The sequence below is a fragment of the Symphalangus syndactylus genome, chromosome 7, assembly GCF_028878055.3.
Source record: "Symphalangus syndactylus isolate Jambi chromosome 7, NHGRI_mSymSyn1-v2.1_pri, whole genome shotgun sequence".
Taxonomy (NCBI): Eukaryota; Metazoa; Chordata; class Mammalia; order Primates; family Hylobatidae; genus Symphalangus; species Symphalangus syndactylus.
The window spans coordinates 10500369-10522011 of NC_072429.2; the positions used below are offsets into that span (position 1 = coordinate 10500369).

Consider the following 21643-nt stretch of genomic DNA (forward strand, 5'->3'; position numbering starts at 1 on the left):
CTGTAGCCCAGATTTTTGGGGGGATGTGGGGGTTGGGTGGAGCAGGTGGGCAGGAAGGTCAGAAAGGAGAGGCTGAGAGATAAAGCTGGCAAGCTGGCAGAGGCTGATCGTGAAGGGCCCTGCAGGCCCTACAGTGTTTGTGCCTGAGGGCAACGTCCAGCCACTGATGGCTTTTAAGGTAGTGGCAGTAGGGTGGAGAGCAGTGGACTGGTCTGAGCTATCAGTGACGTGGCATGCATAGGGCTTTTGGTGCTGGGTAGGGAGACAGAATGAGAAAAGTCAGAGAAACACTGACAGCCACTATGGCTGCCACAGCAGCCCCACTGCCTGAGCACTCACACGTGCCAGGCATTCTGCCCAACCTTTCCATGCATCACTCCATTTCATCCCCACAACAATCTACGACTTAGGTTCTGTTATTCTCATTTTATGGATGAAGAAACTGAGGCTTAGAGGTTAAGTGATTTGCCCAATGTCATACAGCAAGTGTGGCAGAGCCAAGTGTCAAACTGAGATCCAGTTCCAGGCACGCTGCTCCGGGTCACTATGATGCACTCCCCAGGCTGGCGCCCAGGGCTCCGGCTCAGGCAACAGGGTGGGAGGCGGTGCCATTGACTAGACAGACAACAGAGAAGGGATAGCAGGCCTGTTTGGAGAAAGACAACAAGCTGAACTTTGGATGTGCAGAGTCTGAGATACCTGTGAGACGTCCACAAGGAGGTGTCCAGTAGCAGTTGGAGATGTGGATGTACAGGGCGGGGAGGAAACACTATTGGGCTGTTTCTAGATGGCATCTCTTTCCCAGGGAGATGTCCCCATGAAGAAGGGTCAAGTGGAGGACGAGGAGCTCACAAAGGAGACAGAAAGGACGTCAGAGAGGCAGGCAAGACATCTGGAGAACACGGCACTCCCCCTGCCCTTTCCTGCATGGCTGAGGACAGAGGAGCCAAAGACAATGCGTGAAAAGGACAAACACAAAATGCCAGATATTCTCTAGTGGACTAATACGATGGCAACAGCAGAGGAGGATGGATTTGGCAACAAAAAAGTCACCGGTGACAATGGAGAGGGTGTGGGTAGAAAACTGCCTGCAGTGAGCTAATGGGTGGAAGTGAAGACAGTGAATGCAGACATCATTTTTCAAGAAATGTGGCTGTGATTAGAGGAAAGAGGCAGGGGAGGGGTTGAGAGAGAGGTAACAGGCTCAAGGAGCAGTTTGCTTCCAAAAAAGAGTGGTGGACACAATGAAACGTGGATGGGAACAGCACGGAGGAGAGGCTAAGCTAGACCAGGAACCTGCTGCTGGGCTGACGGGTCAAGAAAGTACCTCACAGGCCTTAGGCGAGAAAAGGGTGACTCTCATGACAAGGAAGAAAGTATGTCTGCAGGTGGGAATGGCAAAACAGTGGGAGAATCCCTGTACAATGGCTTTTTTCCTCATTGAAATAGAAAGTGAGGTTATTTGCCAAAAAATAAGGTGTGGGCTGGGAAGGCCTAGTGGTTTGAGAAGACTGGAGGTCTGACAGAGTGACTGTGGGGAAGGACATGCTAAGGTACAGGAAGCCCAGGGAACCATGAGAGGCCCACCTGGCGACACTGGAACTCAGCAAGCGGGAGCCCACATGGCCGGCTGCCACAGATTCACTCATGTGCTTTTCTTGAGCTGTAGAAAGGGAGAGCCAGGCTGGGGTGGAACCCAGGGCTGCGGGGTTTCTGAGTGGGTCTGAAGGAAAGACAGCGGGACAAGGAATTGAGTACTGGTGAGTGAGTGAGTGATGGGTCAATTTGCCTGCCCTCCTATCAATACTTAGCAATGCTTACTCCATTCAAGTGAGTGAGAAACGGATTGATCTGGGAAGAAGAGAAGGGGGCAGGAGAGTCTTCAGTGGATGTGGAGGAGTGGCTAGGAGGTCACAGATGACAGAGCCAGGGGTGCAGTTTTTAAGAAGCAGGGTGTCTCTCTGCTCCCTTCTCCCACTGCCAGCTCATGACTCTCTCACCTTCGTGTAGACAGAAGACACAAAGACAAGGTGAGAGAGTCACGGGCTGGCAGTGGGAGAAGGGAGCAGAGAGACACTGAGCTCTTTCCATCTCCTGAGGCGGGAGAGAAGGAGCAGCTGGGCTTTGGTGGAGAGCCACACTGTAAAGTCCAGGAGGTGGAGGGAGACAAGGGAGGAGGCTGCTGTCTACAGAGATAATGACCATAATCACTTAATGCATGACGCTGCCACTGCGTGTCTGTCCCTGCCTGCAGCCCCACGACTAAGTCTGGAAAGGCAGGGCTGCCTGGTTCTGCCTGGGCCTGCCAGACAGGAGCTGTGCAGTGTGGGATGAGTGAGCAGAGCCTCCAGATATGCGAGGTGGGTTGGGAGTACAGTGGAAGTTACCCAAGGATGGCTATGAAGGAGGAAACAGCTGAACTGAACTTGGAAGGAAAGTTTGTCAGAAGAAAAGGTGAGAGAAGATAGCATTATCAGTAAAGGGGAAGAGACATCTGGGCACACATATTTACGAAAAGCACACCAGACTTGGGAACTGCCAGATGTGCTCTCTGGGGACCTAACTGGGAACCACTGTCTTAAGAAGCCAGGAAAGGCCAGAGACTAGTGCAGCCCACTGAACCTTTCTGGCTAGGTGACTGCGTGGGAGAAAGATAGTGCTGACCACTTTCAGAAGGCAGCGGTGGGAACCCTTGGCTCACTACTTCAGGCGGCGGGAGAAGGATCCTGGTTGTCCTTGGGGCTGAAAAAGGATGGTGAATCACTTCTGCTTTCCAAAGCACTAGGGCTGTTTGACCACCCAGGAACTGGAACTAGCTGGTTGTTACACCCAAATCTCTTCGGATGCTGGGCTCCTAAACGTGTCACTGTGCAGATGCAGTTGGGAGTAGGCAGGTGAAGAAGTAATGAAGCCACAAGGGACAAGCCATCAAGCTCCGGGGCTCATCTGGCAGGAGGGCTGCCCAGGAATAGATCACCAGGTTCTGTCCTCAGTCCCGAGGACTGGTTCCTTCCCCTGGCTTCAATTACATCTCTGTGCTGGTAAATGCTAGCCCTGTACTTTTCCACTTAGATGTTTCACAGGAACCTTCGAGTCAACATGCCTCAACTGAATTCACTGTCTTCTGCAAATCCCATCCTGGCTCAGTGAAAGGCACCATCTTGCTGGTCGCCAAGCAAACACCTGGGAGACATCCCTGCCTCCATCTCCCTCTCCTGCCATCAGATCAAAGGCCCATCACTTCGGCTTCCTCTGAAAATCCCTCTCTTCTTCTCTGGCCCCACCATCAATCATCTCTCCCTTGGCCTGCATTTCCTGCCTGAGGCATCGAACTCGAGGTCTTCCTGCCTGGAACCCTCCAAGCTACCTTCCCTTTGGCCACGCCATAATCTTAGGATGCAGGTGTGACCAAATGCATTCTTTGATTAAAACCCTCAGTGACTTCTCTCACCGGTACGATAAAGCCAAAGCTCTTCCGCAGGGCCTCAGAGGCCCTCCCTCAACAACACTGTCCATCCCGCCTCTCTTCTGCTCAGTTTTGGCTGTCAAGCTGCTGTGGAATGTGCCGTGCCTGCTGCCAGGAGGGCCCTCCTGAGGAGTCTGTACTCACAGTCAGCCTCTTGTAAAGCCATTTCCAGGCAGGATGGGGGACTTCCCTCATCCCAGTACTTGTCACATGCCAATATGCTTGTCCAGTTTTGTGTCAGCCTCCCCACTGGACAGCTTCTCCTGGGTGAGAACTTAACTGTGTCACACTTTGGCTGCCAGTATTTGTAGAAGTGTTTGCTGAATGAATAAATGACTGACTGAAGCAAGTCCTCAGCTTGGAGGAATCCAGCAAGCAACTTCTCAGGCCACGACACGTTTTTTCCTCCAGTTATTTGCCCCCAGGATCCCTGACCCTGATGCCTCCCAAACTCATTCAGACCTTCCCAGAACAGTGAGCCAAGCTGAGGCCTTTGGCAGCCAGCATCATTCACGCCCCAGAAGTCCTGGGGGTTGGGGCGAGGGTCCTCAGGGAGGAGAGATGGCAGAGCTGGGCTCTCCCTACACCCACCTTCTTTTTCAGCTTGTGCCGGGCCCGCTTGGCGGCCCTGGCGCTGTTGGGGACTTTGGGCTCCGTGCTGTTGATGAATTCCAGCAGCTCATCCACATCTCGGTGGTCCACGGCGGGCTCCCCAGGGATCCCGCCCAGGGTGCCCCCCTTCATGGGCAGCTCCTCTTTCCGCCTGGTCAGCCTTGAGCGGAGCTTCTCCCGGATCTCGGTATAGTTCCGACTCGTCGGGGCAGCAGGTGGCTGGTGGGGGGGAGGTGCTGACATTACACCCTGGGCCTGGGAGGCCCATAGCACTCCCACCCACTGGCACCAGGTATGTGATGAGAAGCAAGACAACTGTTCTCTCTACCATTAGCCACCAAGGCCACATGGTTTCACCCTCTCAGCCAGGCTGAATCCAGGCGGCAGTGGGTGAAGGGACTAGGAGGGAACAGGGCAGAGCTGGGCAAACACTGACTGGGGAGCCAGGAAAGCAAGTTGGAGCCCGGGCTTCATCACCGGGAAGCTGTATGACCTTGGGCGAGTCACCGAGTCTTTGTGAGCCTCAATTTTATCATCTCTAAAATGAGGATAATAACCCCTAGCTCAAAGGTGACTAGCAATTTAATTACTTTCATTTCTTCTATCCTCAGCTGCTCTACCCTAACCAGCAGCCCTCTCCTCTTCACCTTATGAGACTTCTGCACTGCTTCCTCCCCCTGGCCAGAGCCAGCATGCCCTCTGATCTGAGCCTCCTTCCTGGCGCCGTCTGTGCTCATGGCCTGTCCCTCGGCTGGCTGTCACACTTGGGGGACTGAGAGCCTTTTTGCTTCCACTCTGCCTTCATCACTCCCAAGCGTTCACTTCTCTGGGATTACACACGTATACATACTCATCAGAATCATAGCTTTCTCTCTGCCATTTCCTTTCCTTTTGCCTAAGGAAAAAAAGTCAATCTTAAGAGAAACCACGAGAAGAGCAAAGGTAGCAAAATGTTTAAAAACCCCTACCTCACAAATGTGCTGTGAGGAGCAAGCGAGCGGACGCAGGTGCAAGGACTCACGGCCCCAGCGCGGTAATTACCACCGTGAGCAAGGGGGTCTCTGGGGAGAGCAGGGTGCTCCTTTTGCTCACCTTGGCTGGCCCCCAGCCCTCTCTGGCCTGGGCAGGCTCACTCACCGCATTGTGGCCGAAGAACTCACAGTAGCAGCAGTCACAGAACTTCCCATCTCTCTGGTGGGTGGAGGACGAGGTGCAGGAGCTTCGCTCAGAGCTGCTATCCTCTTCCTCACCCAGCCCCTCATCTGCCTCGCAGGGCTGGGGCAGCTGGCAAGCCAGGCCACTGTGTGCAAACTTGTGCCCCTTGCACCCGGGATCCCTGATGATGGGGAGGAAGGCCCAGAGGTGAGGGAGGGTGATGCAGAAGCCCAGGAAGCATCCCAACCACCACCTGCCATCCTGACCGCCCTTCACTTGCCCCACTCCACAGAGGTCCCAGGCGGTCCAAGTACATTGCACCTCGCACCTGAACAGGGTGAACACCTGCACTGTCCCCCAAGGCCCATCCCAAACACAAATGTAGCTCTTCTGGAAAAGTTTCCCCACGCCTCCCCTGCCTGTATCCACCATGCACCCCTTCTCAGGTTACTGTGCACACCTCACTCCATCCTCTGCTTATTGTGCGTCACTGTCATGGTCTGTTTGCGCATTTGTCTCTTAAACTGGACTGCATGCCTCAAGGGCAGGGGCTGTATTGCTTCAGTTTTGGGGTCCCAGTGTGTAGCATAACAACCCTGCACACAGCAGGTACTCAATAAATAGGCCTGAACCCATTATGGGCTGACGGCTCCTCTGGAACACTCAGGGCTATCCATGAGGCCAGTCTCCTTTCACTTTCTAAGGTGCTTCTGAGCAGATTCTGGTGCTCTGGAGCAGATGGGTGGAGCTGCCTTAACCACAGGGCATGGAGTTGAGAAAAAGCAAGTGACTTCTGGGACACCAACTATAAGAGCCACTGTTTGTGCCAGGTTCTAGAGTTGGCATTTTTTTTTTGAGATGGAGTCTCGCTCTGTCACCCAGACTGGAGTGCAGTGGCGTGATCTCGGCTCACTGCAAGCTCCGCCTCCCAGGTTCACGCCATTCTCCTGCCTCAGCCTCCCTAGTAGCTGGGACTACAGGCGCCCGCGACCACGCCCGGCTAATTTTTTTGTATTTTTAGTAGAGACGGGGTTTCACCGTGTTAGCCAGGATGGTCTCGATCTCCTGACCTAGTGATCTGCCTGCCTCGGCCTCCCAAAGTGCTGGGATTACAGGCGTGAGCCACCACGCCTGGCCTCGGCATAGTATTTCTAACCATACCCCAAGTCCTCCAAAATAAGTGTCATTATCCCCACTTTGCAGTGGTAGAGAGTGAAGCTGAGTACTTGATTGCTTTGCCCAACAGGTAGCCAGGACTCAAGGATGCAAACAGACCGTGACAATCATGCACGATAAACAGGAGGATAAAGTCAGGTGTGCACAGTGCCCTGAGAAGGGGTACATGGTGGGTGCAGGCAGGGGAGATGTGGGGAACTCAAGCCCACGTTTCTCTCTATGCAAAGCTCATATTCTCTCCACTGTACTGTTCTGCCTCTGGATTTCAGGAAGCACTGGGATATCTTGTAATACAGAATATTTTCCCAGGGTAAGAATGCGACATACGCCTGAAATATCCCATAATTTGAGCCAGGAAGAGCTGAAGCCTTAGGCTGAGCCATGAGCAGCTGAAGCACCCATTGGGCTGGTCCCAACGCTGGGCTGAGGCTGAGGTGGCAGGGGAACCGAGAGCAAGGACGGAGCTCAAGGAGCTGTGTGGAGGCCCAGCTTCCAGGGCAGTCCAAAGCAGCCCTCTCTGCTGCTAGAAAGGATGCTAAGCATGTGACATAGATTAAAAAAGATGGTGGCAGGAATCACTATCAGTGGTGCTTACAGAAGTTTGTTCTAAACCAACCATTCATTATCTATTGCATTAGCAAAAGTGATTTTTTTTTTTTGAGACGGAGTCTCGCTCTGTTGCCCAAGCTGGATGGAGTGCAGTGGTGCAACTTCGGCTCACTGCAACCTCCGCCGCCCGGGTTCATGCGATTCTCCTGCCTCAGCCTCCTGAGTAGCTGGGACTACAGGCACACGCCACCATGCCCAGCTAATTTTTTTTTTTGTATTTTTAATAGAGACGAGGTTTCACCATGCTGGCCAGGCTGGTCTGGAATTCTTGACCTCGTGATCTGCTCACCTCAGCCTCCCAAAGTGCTGGGATTACAGGAATGAGCCACCACGCCTGGCCAGCAAAATTGATTTTATTTTCTATTTTGAGACTGGCTCTCACTTTGCCCAGGCTAGAGTTCAGTGGCACGATGTCAGCTCACTGCAGCCTGTATCTCCCAGACTCAAGTGATCCTGTCCCACTTCAGCCCCCGCAACCTAAGTAGCTGGAACTAGAGGCATGCACATTATGCCCTACTAGTTTTTAGATTTTTTGCAGAGACAGGGTCTCATTATGTTGCCCTTGCTAGTCTCCAACTCCTGGGCTCAAGCAATCTTTCTGCCTCGGCCTCCCCAAGTGCTGGGATTATAGGCATGAGCTGGCGCACCAGGCCACAAAATTGATTTTAGAAAAATTAAAATAGTGTGCCTGTGAATATGGGAAACCAGCACTCATTGGTGGTTACATCAATTTGGAGACCCCTTTGGATAGCAGTTTTTCAATGTGTATTAAGAACCCTCAAAGAGAACAAAAAACACCTAAACAGCCTTTAACTAGTAACTTTTTTCATTCTAAGAACTTGATTCCAACAAGAAAAATCCAAAAGAAGAAAAAGGCTTTAAGCAAAGACATCTTTAGAGACACTGTTGGTAATGTTAAAATGTCGGAATAACCCAAATGCTCAGCAACTGGAGAACAATAACATGAACTGCGGTTGATGTTCTCCAGCCTTTGAAGCTAGGGGCTAAGAACACCACACGAGAACACAAATATGCTGAGGAGGCAACGCTAAGTGAAAACCGGCGGGTGGCAGACTGCAGACACTGTCAACCCGGCATGTGCCAGACACAAGAGACTTTCCAACAGGAAAATAGAAATGCATGATAAACACAGATCTGATTTCTAACATAAAAATATACCTCTATCTTCTCCAAAGAATTCTCTTTCAAATATATGTTAGTATAACCTTTCTTAGTACTTAGGAGTTACTTCTAGGAATCTCCCTAACGGACATGATTTCTCATTCAAACAGATTTAGGTGCAGGGATGCTTATTACAGTCTCATTCATTATGGTTAAACAACTGGAAATGCCTACATATCCAGGAATAGGGGAATGATGAAGTATGCTTGAGCTATACAGTAAGACATTATATGGCCACTGAAAAGTTTCTTCAAGAATTTTAACTGGGGAAATGATCATGAAATAATGTTAAAAAATTACTACTACACAAAAGGTATATTAAATATCTAATTATGTTATTTATATACAGAAACATGGTGAAAATATACCACAGTGGTAGAAGTTTAGGTTGTGAAGACATTTTTTTCCTTACACATTTCTGAGTTGTTCCAAGTTAAAACAAAACAAAACACAAAACAAAAAAAACCCACGTACTTTTTTTTTTTTTTAAAGCTCTGTCACCCAGCCTGGAGTGCAGTGGCATGATCAATGCTCACAGCAACCCTAACTCCTGGGTTCAAGCAATCCTCCTGCCTCAGCCTCCTGAGTAGCTAGGACTACAGTTGCATGCCACCACGTCCGGCTAATTTTCAAAATTTTTTGTAGAGAGGGGGGTCTTGCCATGTTGCCCAGGCTGGTCTGAAACTCCTAGGCTCAAGTGATCTTCCTGCCTAGGACTCCCAAAGCGCTAGGAGTATAGGTGTGAGCCACTGTGCCAGGCCAAAACACATACTTCTTTACAATTGGAAAAATAATGAAAGGAAAAACATAGTCTACTTTTTAATTGCCACCTCAAAGTTACCCCCAAATTTTCCAAAATTCTAAGTTCAAGTGGGTAGAGAGTTTGCCCTTCATGCAGCACACTTACCTGTGAGTGCTAGGGAGTGGCTGAGAGCTCGGGGGTGGGAGGAGAGGCCCACTGCAGTGCCCACCACAGTGCCCGCTGCAGGGGTGGCTGCACCCCGAGAATGGTGGGGGCATCTTCAGGAGCGGCATGCTGGTGGAGGGTAGATGGGAGCTCTGACATGGCCCTGGAGTGTGGGGGGTGGTGGCAGCAGCAACAGGGCACTCTGAAGCCTGGGCAGGGAAAGGTGCTGCCGGGGTGGTGGGCAGCAGGTGTGGGTGGGGCGGGGAGCCAAAGGAGCTGGAGTGAGACGGGATTAGAGATGCTGGCTGGGGGTGGTGGCCGGTGGGGCTGTTAGGGGGAGCAGTGAGGTCTGAGTGCTGGTGGTGCTCCGAGACGGGGAAAGCCTCACCTGTGGGCAGAGGGAGGAGAAAGGGGTCAGAATGGGAGCCCAGATCTGGGAAGGAAAGCCCACAGGCTCACTGCCACAGCATCCTGCTTCTGTGACCAGAGGGCACAGCCTCTCAGCACAGGGGACCCTGGAGCTGGAGAAGATTCTGTGTGGGCAGCAACACAGCTGAGCAGGCTCAAGGAGCCCAGGCCCAAGCAAGAAGGTACTAGGAATGCTGATTCCACAGAAGGCCCCATGCCTTTTCTGCGGCATGAGCAGAGGATATGTATTCTGTCTCTCAGGGTCTCTCTAGGATCTGCTTGTACACAGGTGCTCCTCAGGCCTGGAGGATGATCTGCAGAAGCCAGTGGAGCAGCAGGCCCAGGCTCTGCATCTGTGCCACGTGTACCAAAGCAGCAGGGCATGCCAGACCCCTGAGGGCCCCAGATTTCAGAGAAGTGGGAAAAAGGTTCTGATTACTCTCTAGCTTATGTACCAAAATTAATGGAATTATATACTGCTCAACACTCATAATTCTGGGGGCAGCCCCACTTTGAAGAACTCAGCTCCTTCATTTAGAAGTATGACAGTAAATCATATTTACATAATAAACCAATAACCCAAGAGTTTTGTCTCTGGGTCTCTGAGAGTTATTTCAGAGTCAAAGAAGACTTACACAGCTGCTAAATTAGCTAATAACCATTAAGGCTTACACTGCCAATCTCTTGGGCATTTAAATTCAGTGCTTTTACACCCATCCCTTAGGTGGGGAAATCAAGGCCTAGGAAGACAAGGTTGCCCTGGTCCTCTGTGGTGCTGCAGGGGTCAGGTGATCTAAGTCCTACGACTCCACTTTCTACTCACAGACCTCACCAGGTGCCCTCTTGATCCACTGTGAACTACCAGAGCCAATGACAACTTTGAGAGGCAAACGTTTTTCTATTAGCAGTATTTTTCAAGTTCAGAGTTGTGGGGAAAGGAGTTCCAGAGATAGTCAAGGTCTAAGCTGCCCCTGCTTCCACCAGAACAGTTCCACTTTTACTTATTTTAGTAACCAGTCTTATGATTTGTTTGAACAAAGTGGACAGGAAAACACAGCTGTCCACATTTATAGGGCCTGGCTCTCTCCCGAGCCTGGAGACTCACCGGGGATGGTAGGAGGACTCCCAAGAGAGCTGCCTGGCATGGCCCCACTGGAATGTGGGGAATTCCAGAGGCCCGAGAGCTTATGTGCCGACAGGAACGAGCTAGGATCCCAGTCTCCTGAGTTCCCAGGGCAGGAAGAGGAGGACGAGGATGAGGATGATGAAGAGGAAGACGAGGACGAATGAGAGTCATCTCCACAAGACTGTGATTTGCAGGATGTGTGTGACAAGGAGATCTGGAGAAGGGGGAGGAAAAAGGCTCACGGTCAAACAGCAAACATCGGAGCTGACCCTCTGCTGCCTCAGCTTTTCCTGAGGGAGCCCCTTCTCCTCCAGGCCATGTGCCATAGCAAAAACACAATGAATACAACTCCGGCTATAAGAACAAATGAGGGCCAGGCCTTTGCTGGGAAAGGGCTGTGGTGGTCCCACTTACATGCAACGTGTGGAGACTGGGGAGGGAGACTCTGGTAGGGGTAGAGACTGCCTGTGAACTGCGGGCCTTTGGGGAATAGAGAGCGGCCAATGACAGGAAGGGCCTTTTGACCAGAAGTCCTGAAACTAAACTGTTCCTGGGTAAAAAGGAAGATCTGCAGCGACGTGAGAAATGAGGGAAGTCTGGCCATTGTGATTCATGAGACAGCAGACTTAGATGACTCCCAAGTGTCTGTCCTTCTAACTAGGGCACATTACAGACCCTCAAACTCATCTCTGTCTCCCATGTCATACTGGTTGGCTTTCAAGCTGCCACAGAGCCGAAGGCAGCAGGCTCGTGATCTACCAGTACCTATGAGTGGGCCCTCATCCTGTGCACAGACCACCCTGAGGGACTGACCAGTGGGCTGCCAGAAGTTTCTCTTCTTCCCCCAAAACTGAACTTGAGCTGCCAATGCTGTGCCGGTGCAGCCCAGAAGTCTCTCAGTGCCTGGGCATGGGAGCTGCCCAAGGAGAGCCACCTGAGGACAGGCAACAGCCTGACTTCCTTGGGGAGGAGCCCTCCTGCATTCAGGGACCCCTGTCAGCGGTTACCTACCGCCACTGCATGTTCTCGACCTGTCTGCCTTTCATCTTCCTCCATGCTCTCTCGGCAACTCTGGCAGACCCACAGAGGCATCTCGCCTAGGAGATTCTTGACGAGCTTTGGCATGAAGTCAGGGGGCAGCTTCTCACCCTGCAACACCAGTCCATTTTGAGAAGGGCCTTCTTCCCAGCCTTTGCGTTCCCGGTGACACAGCAGGCAGCAAGTCTGCACAGGCTGGCTGGAGGCGGGGGGGACCTGTCCAACAGACAGAAACAGGGTTTCCCAGGAGGGGAAAGGCTCTCCTTCAAAATAATGGTAACAATATTAGTAATGACACTTATTACGTGCCAGGCACTGGGTTAGGCACTTTTTAGACATAATTAAAATTTAGTCCTTGTAACAGCTCTGCAAACGAGGTGTTCTTATTCCCATTTTTTAAGATGAAGAAACAGATTTCAAGAAGTTAAATGAGTTGCCCAAGGTTATAAAGCTAGCGAGTGGTTGAACCCTAGTGAGTCTGACTCCAAAACTCATGCTCAAATGTCCTAATTCTCTGACATCCCCAAATCTTAAAGGTTAAAGAGAAGATGGCCCTTCCCTCTCTGGCATGGCTGGGAGTGGCCACAATTCTTGGGCTGCCTGTGCAGCCCAGGGACCAATGCCCATCTGGAAGGAAAGAATGCTTTTAGTCAGTGGACAGTTTAGGAGAATGTGTGGGTTTTCTGAAGAATTGCACAATTCCCTTAGGATCGCAGCAACATTTTGGAGGAGGCATTTGTACAGCTAGTCAGAAAGCATCAACTCCATGGGAAATTGTGTCGGAGGGAAGGTAAGGCTCTGGTTGGTGCTCCTGAGAGGTAGTGAGTATGGTGAAAACAATCTGGGCTTTGAAATCAAACAGATTCTAATCCCTGCCTGAACACGTACTGGCTGGGTGACCTTGAGCAAGTTATTTAACTTCTCTGGGCTCCAATTCCTACCTACCTTGCAGAGTTGTTGTAAGGATCATCACTGTGTAGCAGGCAAAGTGTCTACCCTGTGTATGCCCATAGCATAGGCCCAATACAGTCATTATTTGGACTTTTTTTTTTCCTTCTATGACAAACTTGACTTAGAAATATAACTCAGGCGGGGCGCGGTGGCTCATGCCTGTAATCCCAGCACTTTGGGAGGTCGAGGTGGGTGGATCACGAGGTCAGGAGATCAAGACCATCCTGGCTAACACAGTGAAACCCCGTCTCCACTAAAAACACAAAAAAATTAGCTGGGTGTGGTGGCAAGTGCCTGTAGTCCCAGCTACTCGGGAGGCTGAAGCAGGAGAATGGCATGAACTCGGGAGGCGGAGCTTGCAGTGAACCAAGATCGTGCCACTGCACTCCAGCCTGGGTGACAGAGCGAGACTCCGTCTCAAAAAAAAAAAAAAAAAAAAAAAGAAAGAAAGAAAAAGAAAAAGAAGAAATATAAGTCTACAGGTTTGCTTTCACATTGAGGGGTCCTAACTGGGAGACTGATTACATTTAATGCCTCCAATTAATAGCTTCCTATATCCTGCAACTTTGTATCTGCCCCCACTCTGACACTGGGCTTGGCTATGTCACTTTGGCCAATGGGATGTTAGCAAACAGGCTGCCAGCCATAAACCTGAAAGGTGTGTATGCATTTCCACTTGTTTCCATGCACGGCTGGGCTTGCTCGCTCCTGAACCTCTGCCATGGCCTGAGAGCGAGACCAGGCTAGCTGCTGGAGGGATGTGAGAGACTTGTGGAGAAAGCGAAGTCTTCCCAGCTGATTGGCCAGCTGATCAGAGAAACATGAGTGAGCCCAGCCGAGAGCAGACTCATGAGAGATAGAAAGTGGTATTGTTTTAAACCACTAGGTTTTGGAGGTGGTTTGTTATGCAATGGTAGTTAACTGACATACCTTCCAAACTTACCCAACACTGGGTAACATATGTCTGCAGAGGCCTACAGGAATAAGAAGGGTATCACCCTCATCCTACCAATAAGATAATGTCATCATTTTTCTCCCATGAAATTACTTTCTCATAATGAGTTAGCATCAGGGTATCCTTAAACCTCTAATGTTACCATTACACTGACTTGGTTCCTTGGTTTCTCAAAAAAGAAAGGAACAGAACAGTAGTACCAGAAGCATAATGAAACTTTCGGGAAGTACAAGGAACTTAGAAAAAGAGTACCAGAGAGACAGAAATTTTACATGTGGAACTCACAAAAGATACAGCCTAAATCAGTCTCTGCCAAGGGAACATTTCAATGAGCAAGAGAGTTGTTTAATGGCAATTGCAGGAGTGGAAGGTTGATAGAGAAGGATGGTATTCAGTGAAATTAAGGCAAAGAGGAAACTTTCCATAGCTACGAAGTGACACAGTAACTCTAGATAGAGTCCCTTTTCCTGCCATGATGATGACCACAAGGCGAGCACGAGGACCTGTAATTTTACTACAACAGTTTCATTTCATTTGCATGCTAGGTTCGAAAGTCTGTACATACAATTAAAATCTTGTATAGTTATTCTTGAAATTCTTTTTTTTTTTTTCTTTTGAGATGGAGTCTTGCTCTGTTGCCCAGGCTGGAGTGCAGTGGCGCGATCTCAGCTCACTGCAAGCTCCGCCTCCCGGGCTCACGCCATTCTCCTGCCTCAGCCTCCTGAGTAGCTGGGACTACAGGTGCCCACCACCACGCCCAGCTAATTTTTTTGTATTTTTAGTGGAGACGGGGTTTCACCATGTTAGCCACGATGGTCTCGATCTCCTGACCTTGTGATCCGCCTGCCTCAGCCTCTCAAAGTACTAGGATTACAGGCGTGAGCCACTGTGCCCAGCCTGAAATTCTTTTTTTTTTTTTTTTTTGAGACAGAGTCTCGCTCTCTCGCCCAGGCTGGAGTGCAGTGGCGCGATCTCGGCTCACTGCAAGCTCTGCCTCCCGGGTTCACGCCATTCTCCTGCCTCAGCCTCTCCAAGTAGCTGGGACTACAGGCGCCCGCCACCACGCCTGGCTAATTTTTTGTATTTTTTTTAGTAGAGACGGGGTTTCACCGTGGTCTTGATCGCCCGACCTCGTGATCCGCCCGCCTCGGCCTCCCAAAGTGCTGGGATTACAAGCGTGAGCCACCGCACCCGGCCGCCTGAAATTCTTTATGTGGCCTATAAAGCACAATATACAGTCATCCCTTAGTACCCATGGGGGATCAGTTCCAGGACACCCCCTAGACACCAAAATCTGCAGATGCTCAAATCTCTGATATAAAATGGTGTCATATTTGTATATAACCAATGCACACCCACCCATAAATCTCCAGATTACTTATAATATTTAATACAATGTAAATGCTATGTAAATAGCTGCTATACCGTATTGTTTAGGGAATAATGACAAGGCAAAAAGTCTATACATGTTCAGTATAGACACAACCATCCTTTTTTTTCCTTGAATATTTTCTATCCACAATTGGTTGAATCCACAGATGTGGAGGAATGACTGTATATGGTTTTGTAGTTATAACCAATAATTCAAATATGTAATAAAACGTATGATACGTGTGTTTTCTGTTTTTAAAAGCAAATACACAATTCTTATAAATTAAGTGTGTAATCAGTGTTACTGCACTTAGTGCCAAAGTACTTGTGGAAGGCACTGGGGTGCAGTGGAAACAACACTGGCTTTGGCATTAATCCTGGCTTCTATCACTTACCAGCTGTATGATGCTGGGTTAGTTCTACTTACCCTCTCTGTTTGCTCATCTGTAAAATGGGATTAAGTCCTAATTTGTAGGGTCAGCTGTGAGAAATAAATGTGATAAAGCACCTAGTCCAGTGCTAGGCACATAGATGTTGCTGAACACATGGTATTAATCATTAACACGACAGGAACAATAGGAAACAATAAATGGTCACTGCATTTTACACAAACGTGAGTCTCTCATATATGATGAATCTAAACTGACTTGTTTTAAATCTTAATCTCTCCCCTCAACCCCATGAAGTCATTCCCTAAGTTCCCAAAATAATCTCTGCCTTTTTCTATTTCATGCTTTTGCTAAAGGTGATCCCTTGCTTAAAACCCACTTTCTTCTCATGTTTTTCTAATGACTAGCTGAGACTAAAGGCCCAATTTAAGTCCAACCTCCTCTAGGCTTTCTCCTCTTGTAATTCACTTCTCCTCTCCCATCTCCTCCTAATACACTGTGCCTTGGTTACAGTAGTTGTGCCTTCTGCACAATTTATTTACCTGTATCTTCTATCCCTTCTACAAGAGGCAGGTGCCAGGTCTGATTCCTGTCTGGAACCCTCACAGTGCAGCACAGGGCCTGGCTTGAGGCATGGACTCAGTGGGGCACGTGGTAGAGAACTCAGATTTGCTAGGTGTCCCCATGGCAATGCAGCCAGCAGGCAGTCCAATGAGACACTGCTTGAAATTACTGCTTCCTACAGAGAAAGGCCCATCTGTCCACTTGACCTCCGGAATGGTTCCAATCTTAACCGTGTTAAGAGTAAAAGACTGCATTCTTTAGGGATTATGATGAGATGCCCCCAGTTAACGGAAATAATGTGACTCTCCCTAGAGCCAAAATGGTACACAAAATAAATGAGATTAGCCATCACTAGAAGTGACTTTACAGGATAGGTTGTCTTCCTAGTTAAAGCAAGAAACACAGGGCCTGAAAAGCTAATGAAGCTCTAATTGAAACTGCCCACAGGATTGAGTGATGATACCACCCATGCTGCATAAAGCTGCCCACAGGATTAAGTCACATTAGAGATACAAAGCACTTAGCTCAAGGGATCCAGGCTGTAGGCACTCAATCTATTATCTAAGCCCCTTGGCTGTTCTGTTCTAAGTCTACATTGAAGACTAGTTTATCCACTGTCCTCTTTGAATTTGGTACACTTGAGTCCTTCTTTCGGGCCCAGGCAGCTTGAGGGGGCCACCCCTAAAGCTGATGTCTTAACTCTAGGCCATGGTGCCTGCCACTGGGTATGATGCCTTGTGGAACTGGGAACTTTCCTCTGCTATTTTCATCTCCACTTTAATTGCTAGAGGGTGATGAGAATCCCAAGCCCTAGAGATGTTATATTTATAGTCAGTAATGCCACTGGTTCCTTCAAATTTTTGCTTTGGCAGAGAACAGCTCTTGGTTCAGAGTTCCCTTTGACTGTGATCTGCTGCCATTTCCCAAATTCTGGCATTCATGACCCCTTATGCCCTGAAAAGTCGGTCAACCCAGACTTTCAATCAGCTGCTCCCAAGCTGTATTTTTAGCACCTGGCACAGTATTCCTACACAAAGAACATGATCAGTAAATTCATCGAATGAATGAAAACTCCAAATTTTTCTTCATCACAAAGGCTGATGGAACTGATTCTTGAATCCAGCAGCCCTGGGCAGCAGCCCATTGTTCCTGCTCACCTCAGTTTAAATTTCAGAGCCTCTGAGGATGCAAGTCTAGCCTTAGGCAAAAGATGAGGGAAGAAAAGTTCTGGGGGTTCTACTGATTTTGGATCTCCTCAAAAAAGCTCCAAGATAATTTTTCTTCACTCTAAGCACAACCAGAATCTCTGGAGAGTATCAGATTACTCACAAGGGATCCATGCTGTAGCATGCACATCCCCAGAGCAGTGAAGGGGCCAAGTGAGCTCTAGGTGCACTCTAGGGCCTAGGGGCTGGCATCTGTAGCCATTAAAACCATTATTTCGGCCGGGCGCGGTGGCTCACGCTTGTAATCCCAGCACTGTGGGAGGCCAAGGCTGGCGGATCACGAGGTCAGGAGATCGAGACCACGGTGAAACCCCGTCTCTACTGAAAATACAAAAAATTAGCCGGGTGTGGTGGCGGGCGCCTGTAGTCCCAGCTACTCGGAGAGGCTGAGGCAGGAGAATGGTGTGAACCCGGGAGGCGGAGCTTGCAGTGAGCCGAGATTGCGCCACTGCACTCCAGCCTGGGCGACAGAGCGAGACTCCGTCTCAAAGAAAAAAAAAAAAAAAACCATTATCTCTGCTCCCTTACTAGATCAGGCCCAAGACTTTTTTGTCTTGGCCTGAGAAGCATTAAGTTAGGGCATTCTAGTTTTTCCTGGATAAAAGAGAGAGAAAATCAAAGGAAGAGGAAGCCACTTTTGTTCATGGAACACCATTTTTTAACTGAAAGAATGACTTACTATTTAGACTTGGGTATTGGCAGACATTTTCTCAAAAAAATGAACAATGAATAAAATGAGCCTGTCACTTCAAGGAAAACAACTGACAGTATTTGTGGTCAATGATATAAAATGCAAGCTTTCTTTTTTTTTTTTTTTTTTGAGATGGAGTCTCGCTCTTTCACCCAGGCTGGAGTGCAGTGGCGCGATCTCGGCTCACTGCAGGCTCCGCCCCCCGGGGTTCACGCCATTCTCCTGCCTCAGCCTCCCGCGTAGCTGGGACTACAGGCGCCCGCCACCTCGCCCGGCTAATTTTTTGTATTTTTTAGTAGAGACGGGGTTTCACCGTGTTAGCCAGGATGGTCTCGATCTCCTGACCTCGTGATCCGCCCGCCTCGGCCTCCCAAAGTGCTGGGATTACAGGCGTGAGCCACCGCGCCTGGCCTAATGCAAGCTTTCAAGTGAAAATTAGAATTCTGAAACTTGCATCCACCACCATGAGTTTGACAGCTTCCAAATACTTGAAGACTTTTCTGATGACATTGGTGGTGATATTAACAAATGTTATCTTTTGGCATTGTAAAATGAAATGGAAAACATTTGGAAGATCTGCAAAATCCAGTGAGCCTATTTTCCAAATGACCAAAGCATGATGGATTCAAAGCACTGGCTCGACCAATAGATTTTAATGTAAATGCGTATGAAGACTTCACTGATATGGGCTCAAATTCAATACTGGAAATTATCTGGAAAGGCTACTGAAACATTCCTCCCTTTTTCACTTACATATTTGTGTGAGGTTGGATTTTTTTTCATATACTTCAACCAAAACAATGTATTGCAAAAGACTGAATACAGAAGCATATATGAGAAGCCAGCTTTAGTCTATTAAGCCAGATGAAAAGAAATTGGCAAAAATGAAAAGAAGACCATTCTAATTTTTTTTTTAAGATGAAATCTCACTCTGTAATCCAGGCTGGAGTGCAGTGGCATGATCTCAGCTCACTGTAACCTCCACCTCCCAGGTTCAAGCGGTTCTCCTGCCTCAGCCTCCCAAGTGGCTAGGATTACAGGCGCCCGCCAAAACGCCTGACTAATTTTTATATTTTTAGTAGAGACAGGGTTTCACCATGTTGGCCATGCTGGTCTTGAACTCCTGACCTCAAGTGATCCGCCTGCCTCAGCCTCTCAAAGTGCTGGCATTACAGGCATGAGCCACCACACCTGGCCATTCTTCTAATTTTGTTTTGGAAAATATAGTTTTCATTAAAAATTGTTATGTTAACGAGATAGCTTTAATATTGTCTTTCTTAAATGAATTAGTGACAAAATATTTTAAAGCTTTCTCAGCTTTAATATTTAATTTGGTAAATATCAATAGATATAAACAACACAAAAGCTCTTTGGGTTCCTCAATAATTTTTAAGAATATATAAGGGTCTCCTGAGGTTGGAGGATTGCTCAAGTCCAAGTGATGGAGGCTACAGTGAGCCAAGATTGCACCATTGTACTCCAAACTGGGTAACAGTGAGAGCCTGTCTCAAAAAAAAAAAAAAAAAAAAAAATATATATATATATATATACACATACACATAGCTCTTTGGGGACATGACTTAATTTTCTAGCTTGGCCTTTCTGTCCACAATTTGGGAATAACTCATTGCCAGACCAGACAGCTGTCAAGGACTACTCTGAAGCTGGATTGAATTTCCAGCACTCAACTTGGCCTCATTCATCCCATGGATTCTTTTTCATCTCCAGAGTTTGTGTATGTTTGTACAGGACTGCCCCAAGACACATGCTGTATCTAACCAGCTGCCCTGCAACAGGTCCCAAATTCTATTTTGAAATGGCCCATTAGAGCACTCTACTCTCAAGGCACCCAACTCCAAGAGCCTCTCTGTCACCAAGGCAGGCAGAGGACAACACCAGCAGCTAAAATTCCCTTTCAGAAGCAGAGAAAATGATTAATCCTCAGCCTAGAAAAACTCATTGTCATAGTTATCATCATTCACTCTTCCATTCACCCATTCATTCCCTCAACATTGTCAGAGTCCCTATCTCCTGCCAATTGTGCTAAGTGCTGGGAAACATCTACCCTTGACAATTCCTATTCATTCCCTAAGATTCTGGTCAAAGGTCAATGAAGCTTTTGCTGGTCAAGCTAAGCACAACTGATTCTATTTAGTACAGCATCATCAAAATGTGCCATAGATGTATTCTGTCTGTTCCTAAATTCCTGGTAGAATGTGAGCGCTCTGGGGGCAGGGTGTGGACGTCGGTCATTTAAGTATGCCCAGGAACCTAGGCTTGGCTTGGGCCTGGCACATTGCAGGCATTCACTGAATAAATAAATGAAAGCTTAAAGCCCATCTGGCTCATGTCTCAGCTGTTCAACACAAAAGCAGAATTTAAAACAGAGCAAAACCAGTGCATTTCCCAACATGCTATGAGTCACTCCGAGCCACTGATGAGAGGGCAATCAGTGAGAAGAATCTCAGACTATTCTAATGCTGACAGTCAGAGCTGCAGTTAATTCTAAGAGAGCTGACACAACCCTACCTCAGTGCCCTGGAGCTGTTACCCAAAACTTCCATGCAGGCTGTGGGCTCAGGCCCTTCCAGGAGGTAGAACAGCTGTTTCACACTACAAGACTAGTCAGTGGAGAATCCTTTCTGGTTGTACAAGCTCGGTTGGGAGTGAGTCTCTCTGATCCTAGTGACCTTAACCCTAAAACTTTCTCAGTTTTAATATCCCCACAAGGCTAGCTCATCCGCTGAACTGCCTCCTGGGTGCAATGAGCCACAAGGAGGGCCCAAGACGCAGATTTACCTGAATCCTCAGGTCAAACTGCCACTCTGCTACTCTAACCCCAGCACACATTACTCACGGAGGAGGAAGAGCATGAATTTTGGGGACGAGACACACAGTTGTGAGTTCAAATCCTAGTTGTAGTTTTCAATATGATCTTGGAATATTACTCAATTTCTTTGAGCCTCAATTTCCTCATTTATGAAATGGGAATAAAACCATATTTTACAGAGTTGTGAGGACAGAAGGAAATAAATTATGTAAAGTACCTGGCCTGGGCCTGGCACAAAGTAGGTGCTCAATACCCGTTAGTTTCTTTCCTCTTCTGCCCTGGAAGAAATGACAGGGAAACTTACTAAGTGAGACTTGCCCAAACCAAGTTTATTTCTTGAAGCAAAGGACAGAAGGACTAGACAAGTGACTTCAAGGCCTCTTTGAATCCCCAGCTCGTTTTCTGGCTATAACTTCCTAATAAAACCTTCAGTGTTTGCAGTTCTAAGAGCCCCTTCTTTCTGCTTTCGTTTCCCTACATCATTTTTCACAGTAGATAGATCTACTCGTAGCTACCACTTGTGCTAAGCATCCTAAGAATGGAGGAGGAAATAATAAGCTAAGGGCCTTTGGTGGAGAATGAAGGGGAGATGGACTGCAGCATGTTGGCCCACAGGCTGCACAACCATGCAGCTGCTGTGCTGGGAGCCACCCAGAGTTTGAAGGATGAAGGCAGGCTCCCAGGCACAGAACCGAACGCACAAACACAGGGCCCTTCCCAAGACATAGCATGCCTCTCCTCAGTCCTTCTCTGCTTCTGCACATCCTGCCAAAAAGGACCAAATACATGAAGTAGTCACACCTTCCCATATGCTGTTCCTTCTGCCTCTTTCTTCTCTTTTTTTTAGGCTCGATCTGGGTGTTACATCCTCTTAAGTCCATAGGAAGAATGAACTTGGCTTTGCTCTGGGATATCCTAACACTCTTTTGTTTAAAAACGTATCTCTAGAATAGAGCTTATCATATATATTCTAGTGGTTGAAATCTG

The 21643-nt window shown here is 48.4% G+C and overlaps 1 protein-coding gene across 12 annotated transcripts in view; it reads right to left on the reverse strand.

Annotated features, from left to right (window-relative positions):
• FAM193B (family with sequence similarity 193 member B) overlaps nt 1-21643 on the reverse strand; it is a 35325-nt gene that overhangs the window by 7412 nt on the left and 6270 nt on the right. For 3 of the 12 annotated variants that reach the window (XM_055285176.2, XM_055285174.2, XM_063642574.1), the window contains 5 exons: nt 11790-11895; nt 10621-10855; nt 9108-9495; nt 5216-5414; nt 4058-4297 (listed from right to left, as the gene is read on the reverse strand). In XM_055285176.2, coding sequence (XP_055141151.1) covers nt 4058-4297; nt 5216-5414; nt 9108-9495; nt 10621-10855; nt 11790-11895 — 1168 coding nt within the window. Of the gene's footprint in view, nt 1-4057; nt 4298-4725; nt 4952-5215; nt 5415-9107; nt 9496-10620; nt 10856-11652; nt 11896-20873; nt 20935-21643 lie in introns of those variants that run through there. The other 9 variants (XM_063642573.1, XM_055285177.2, XM_055285173.2 and 6 more) reach the window with 7 other exon arrangements.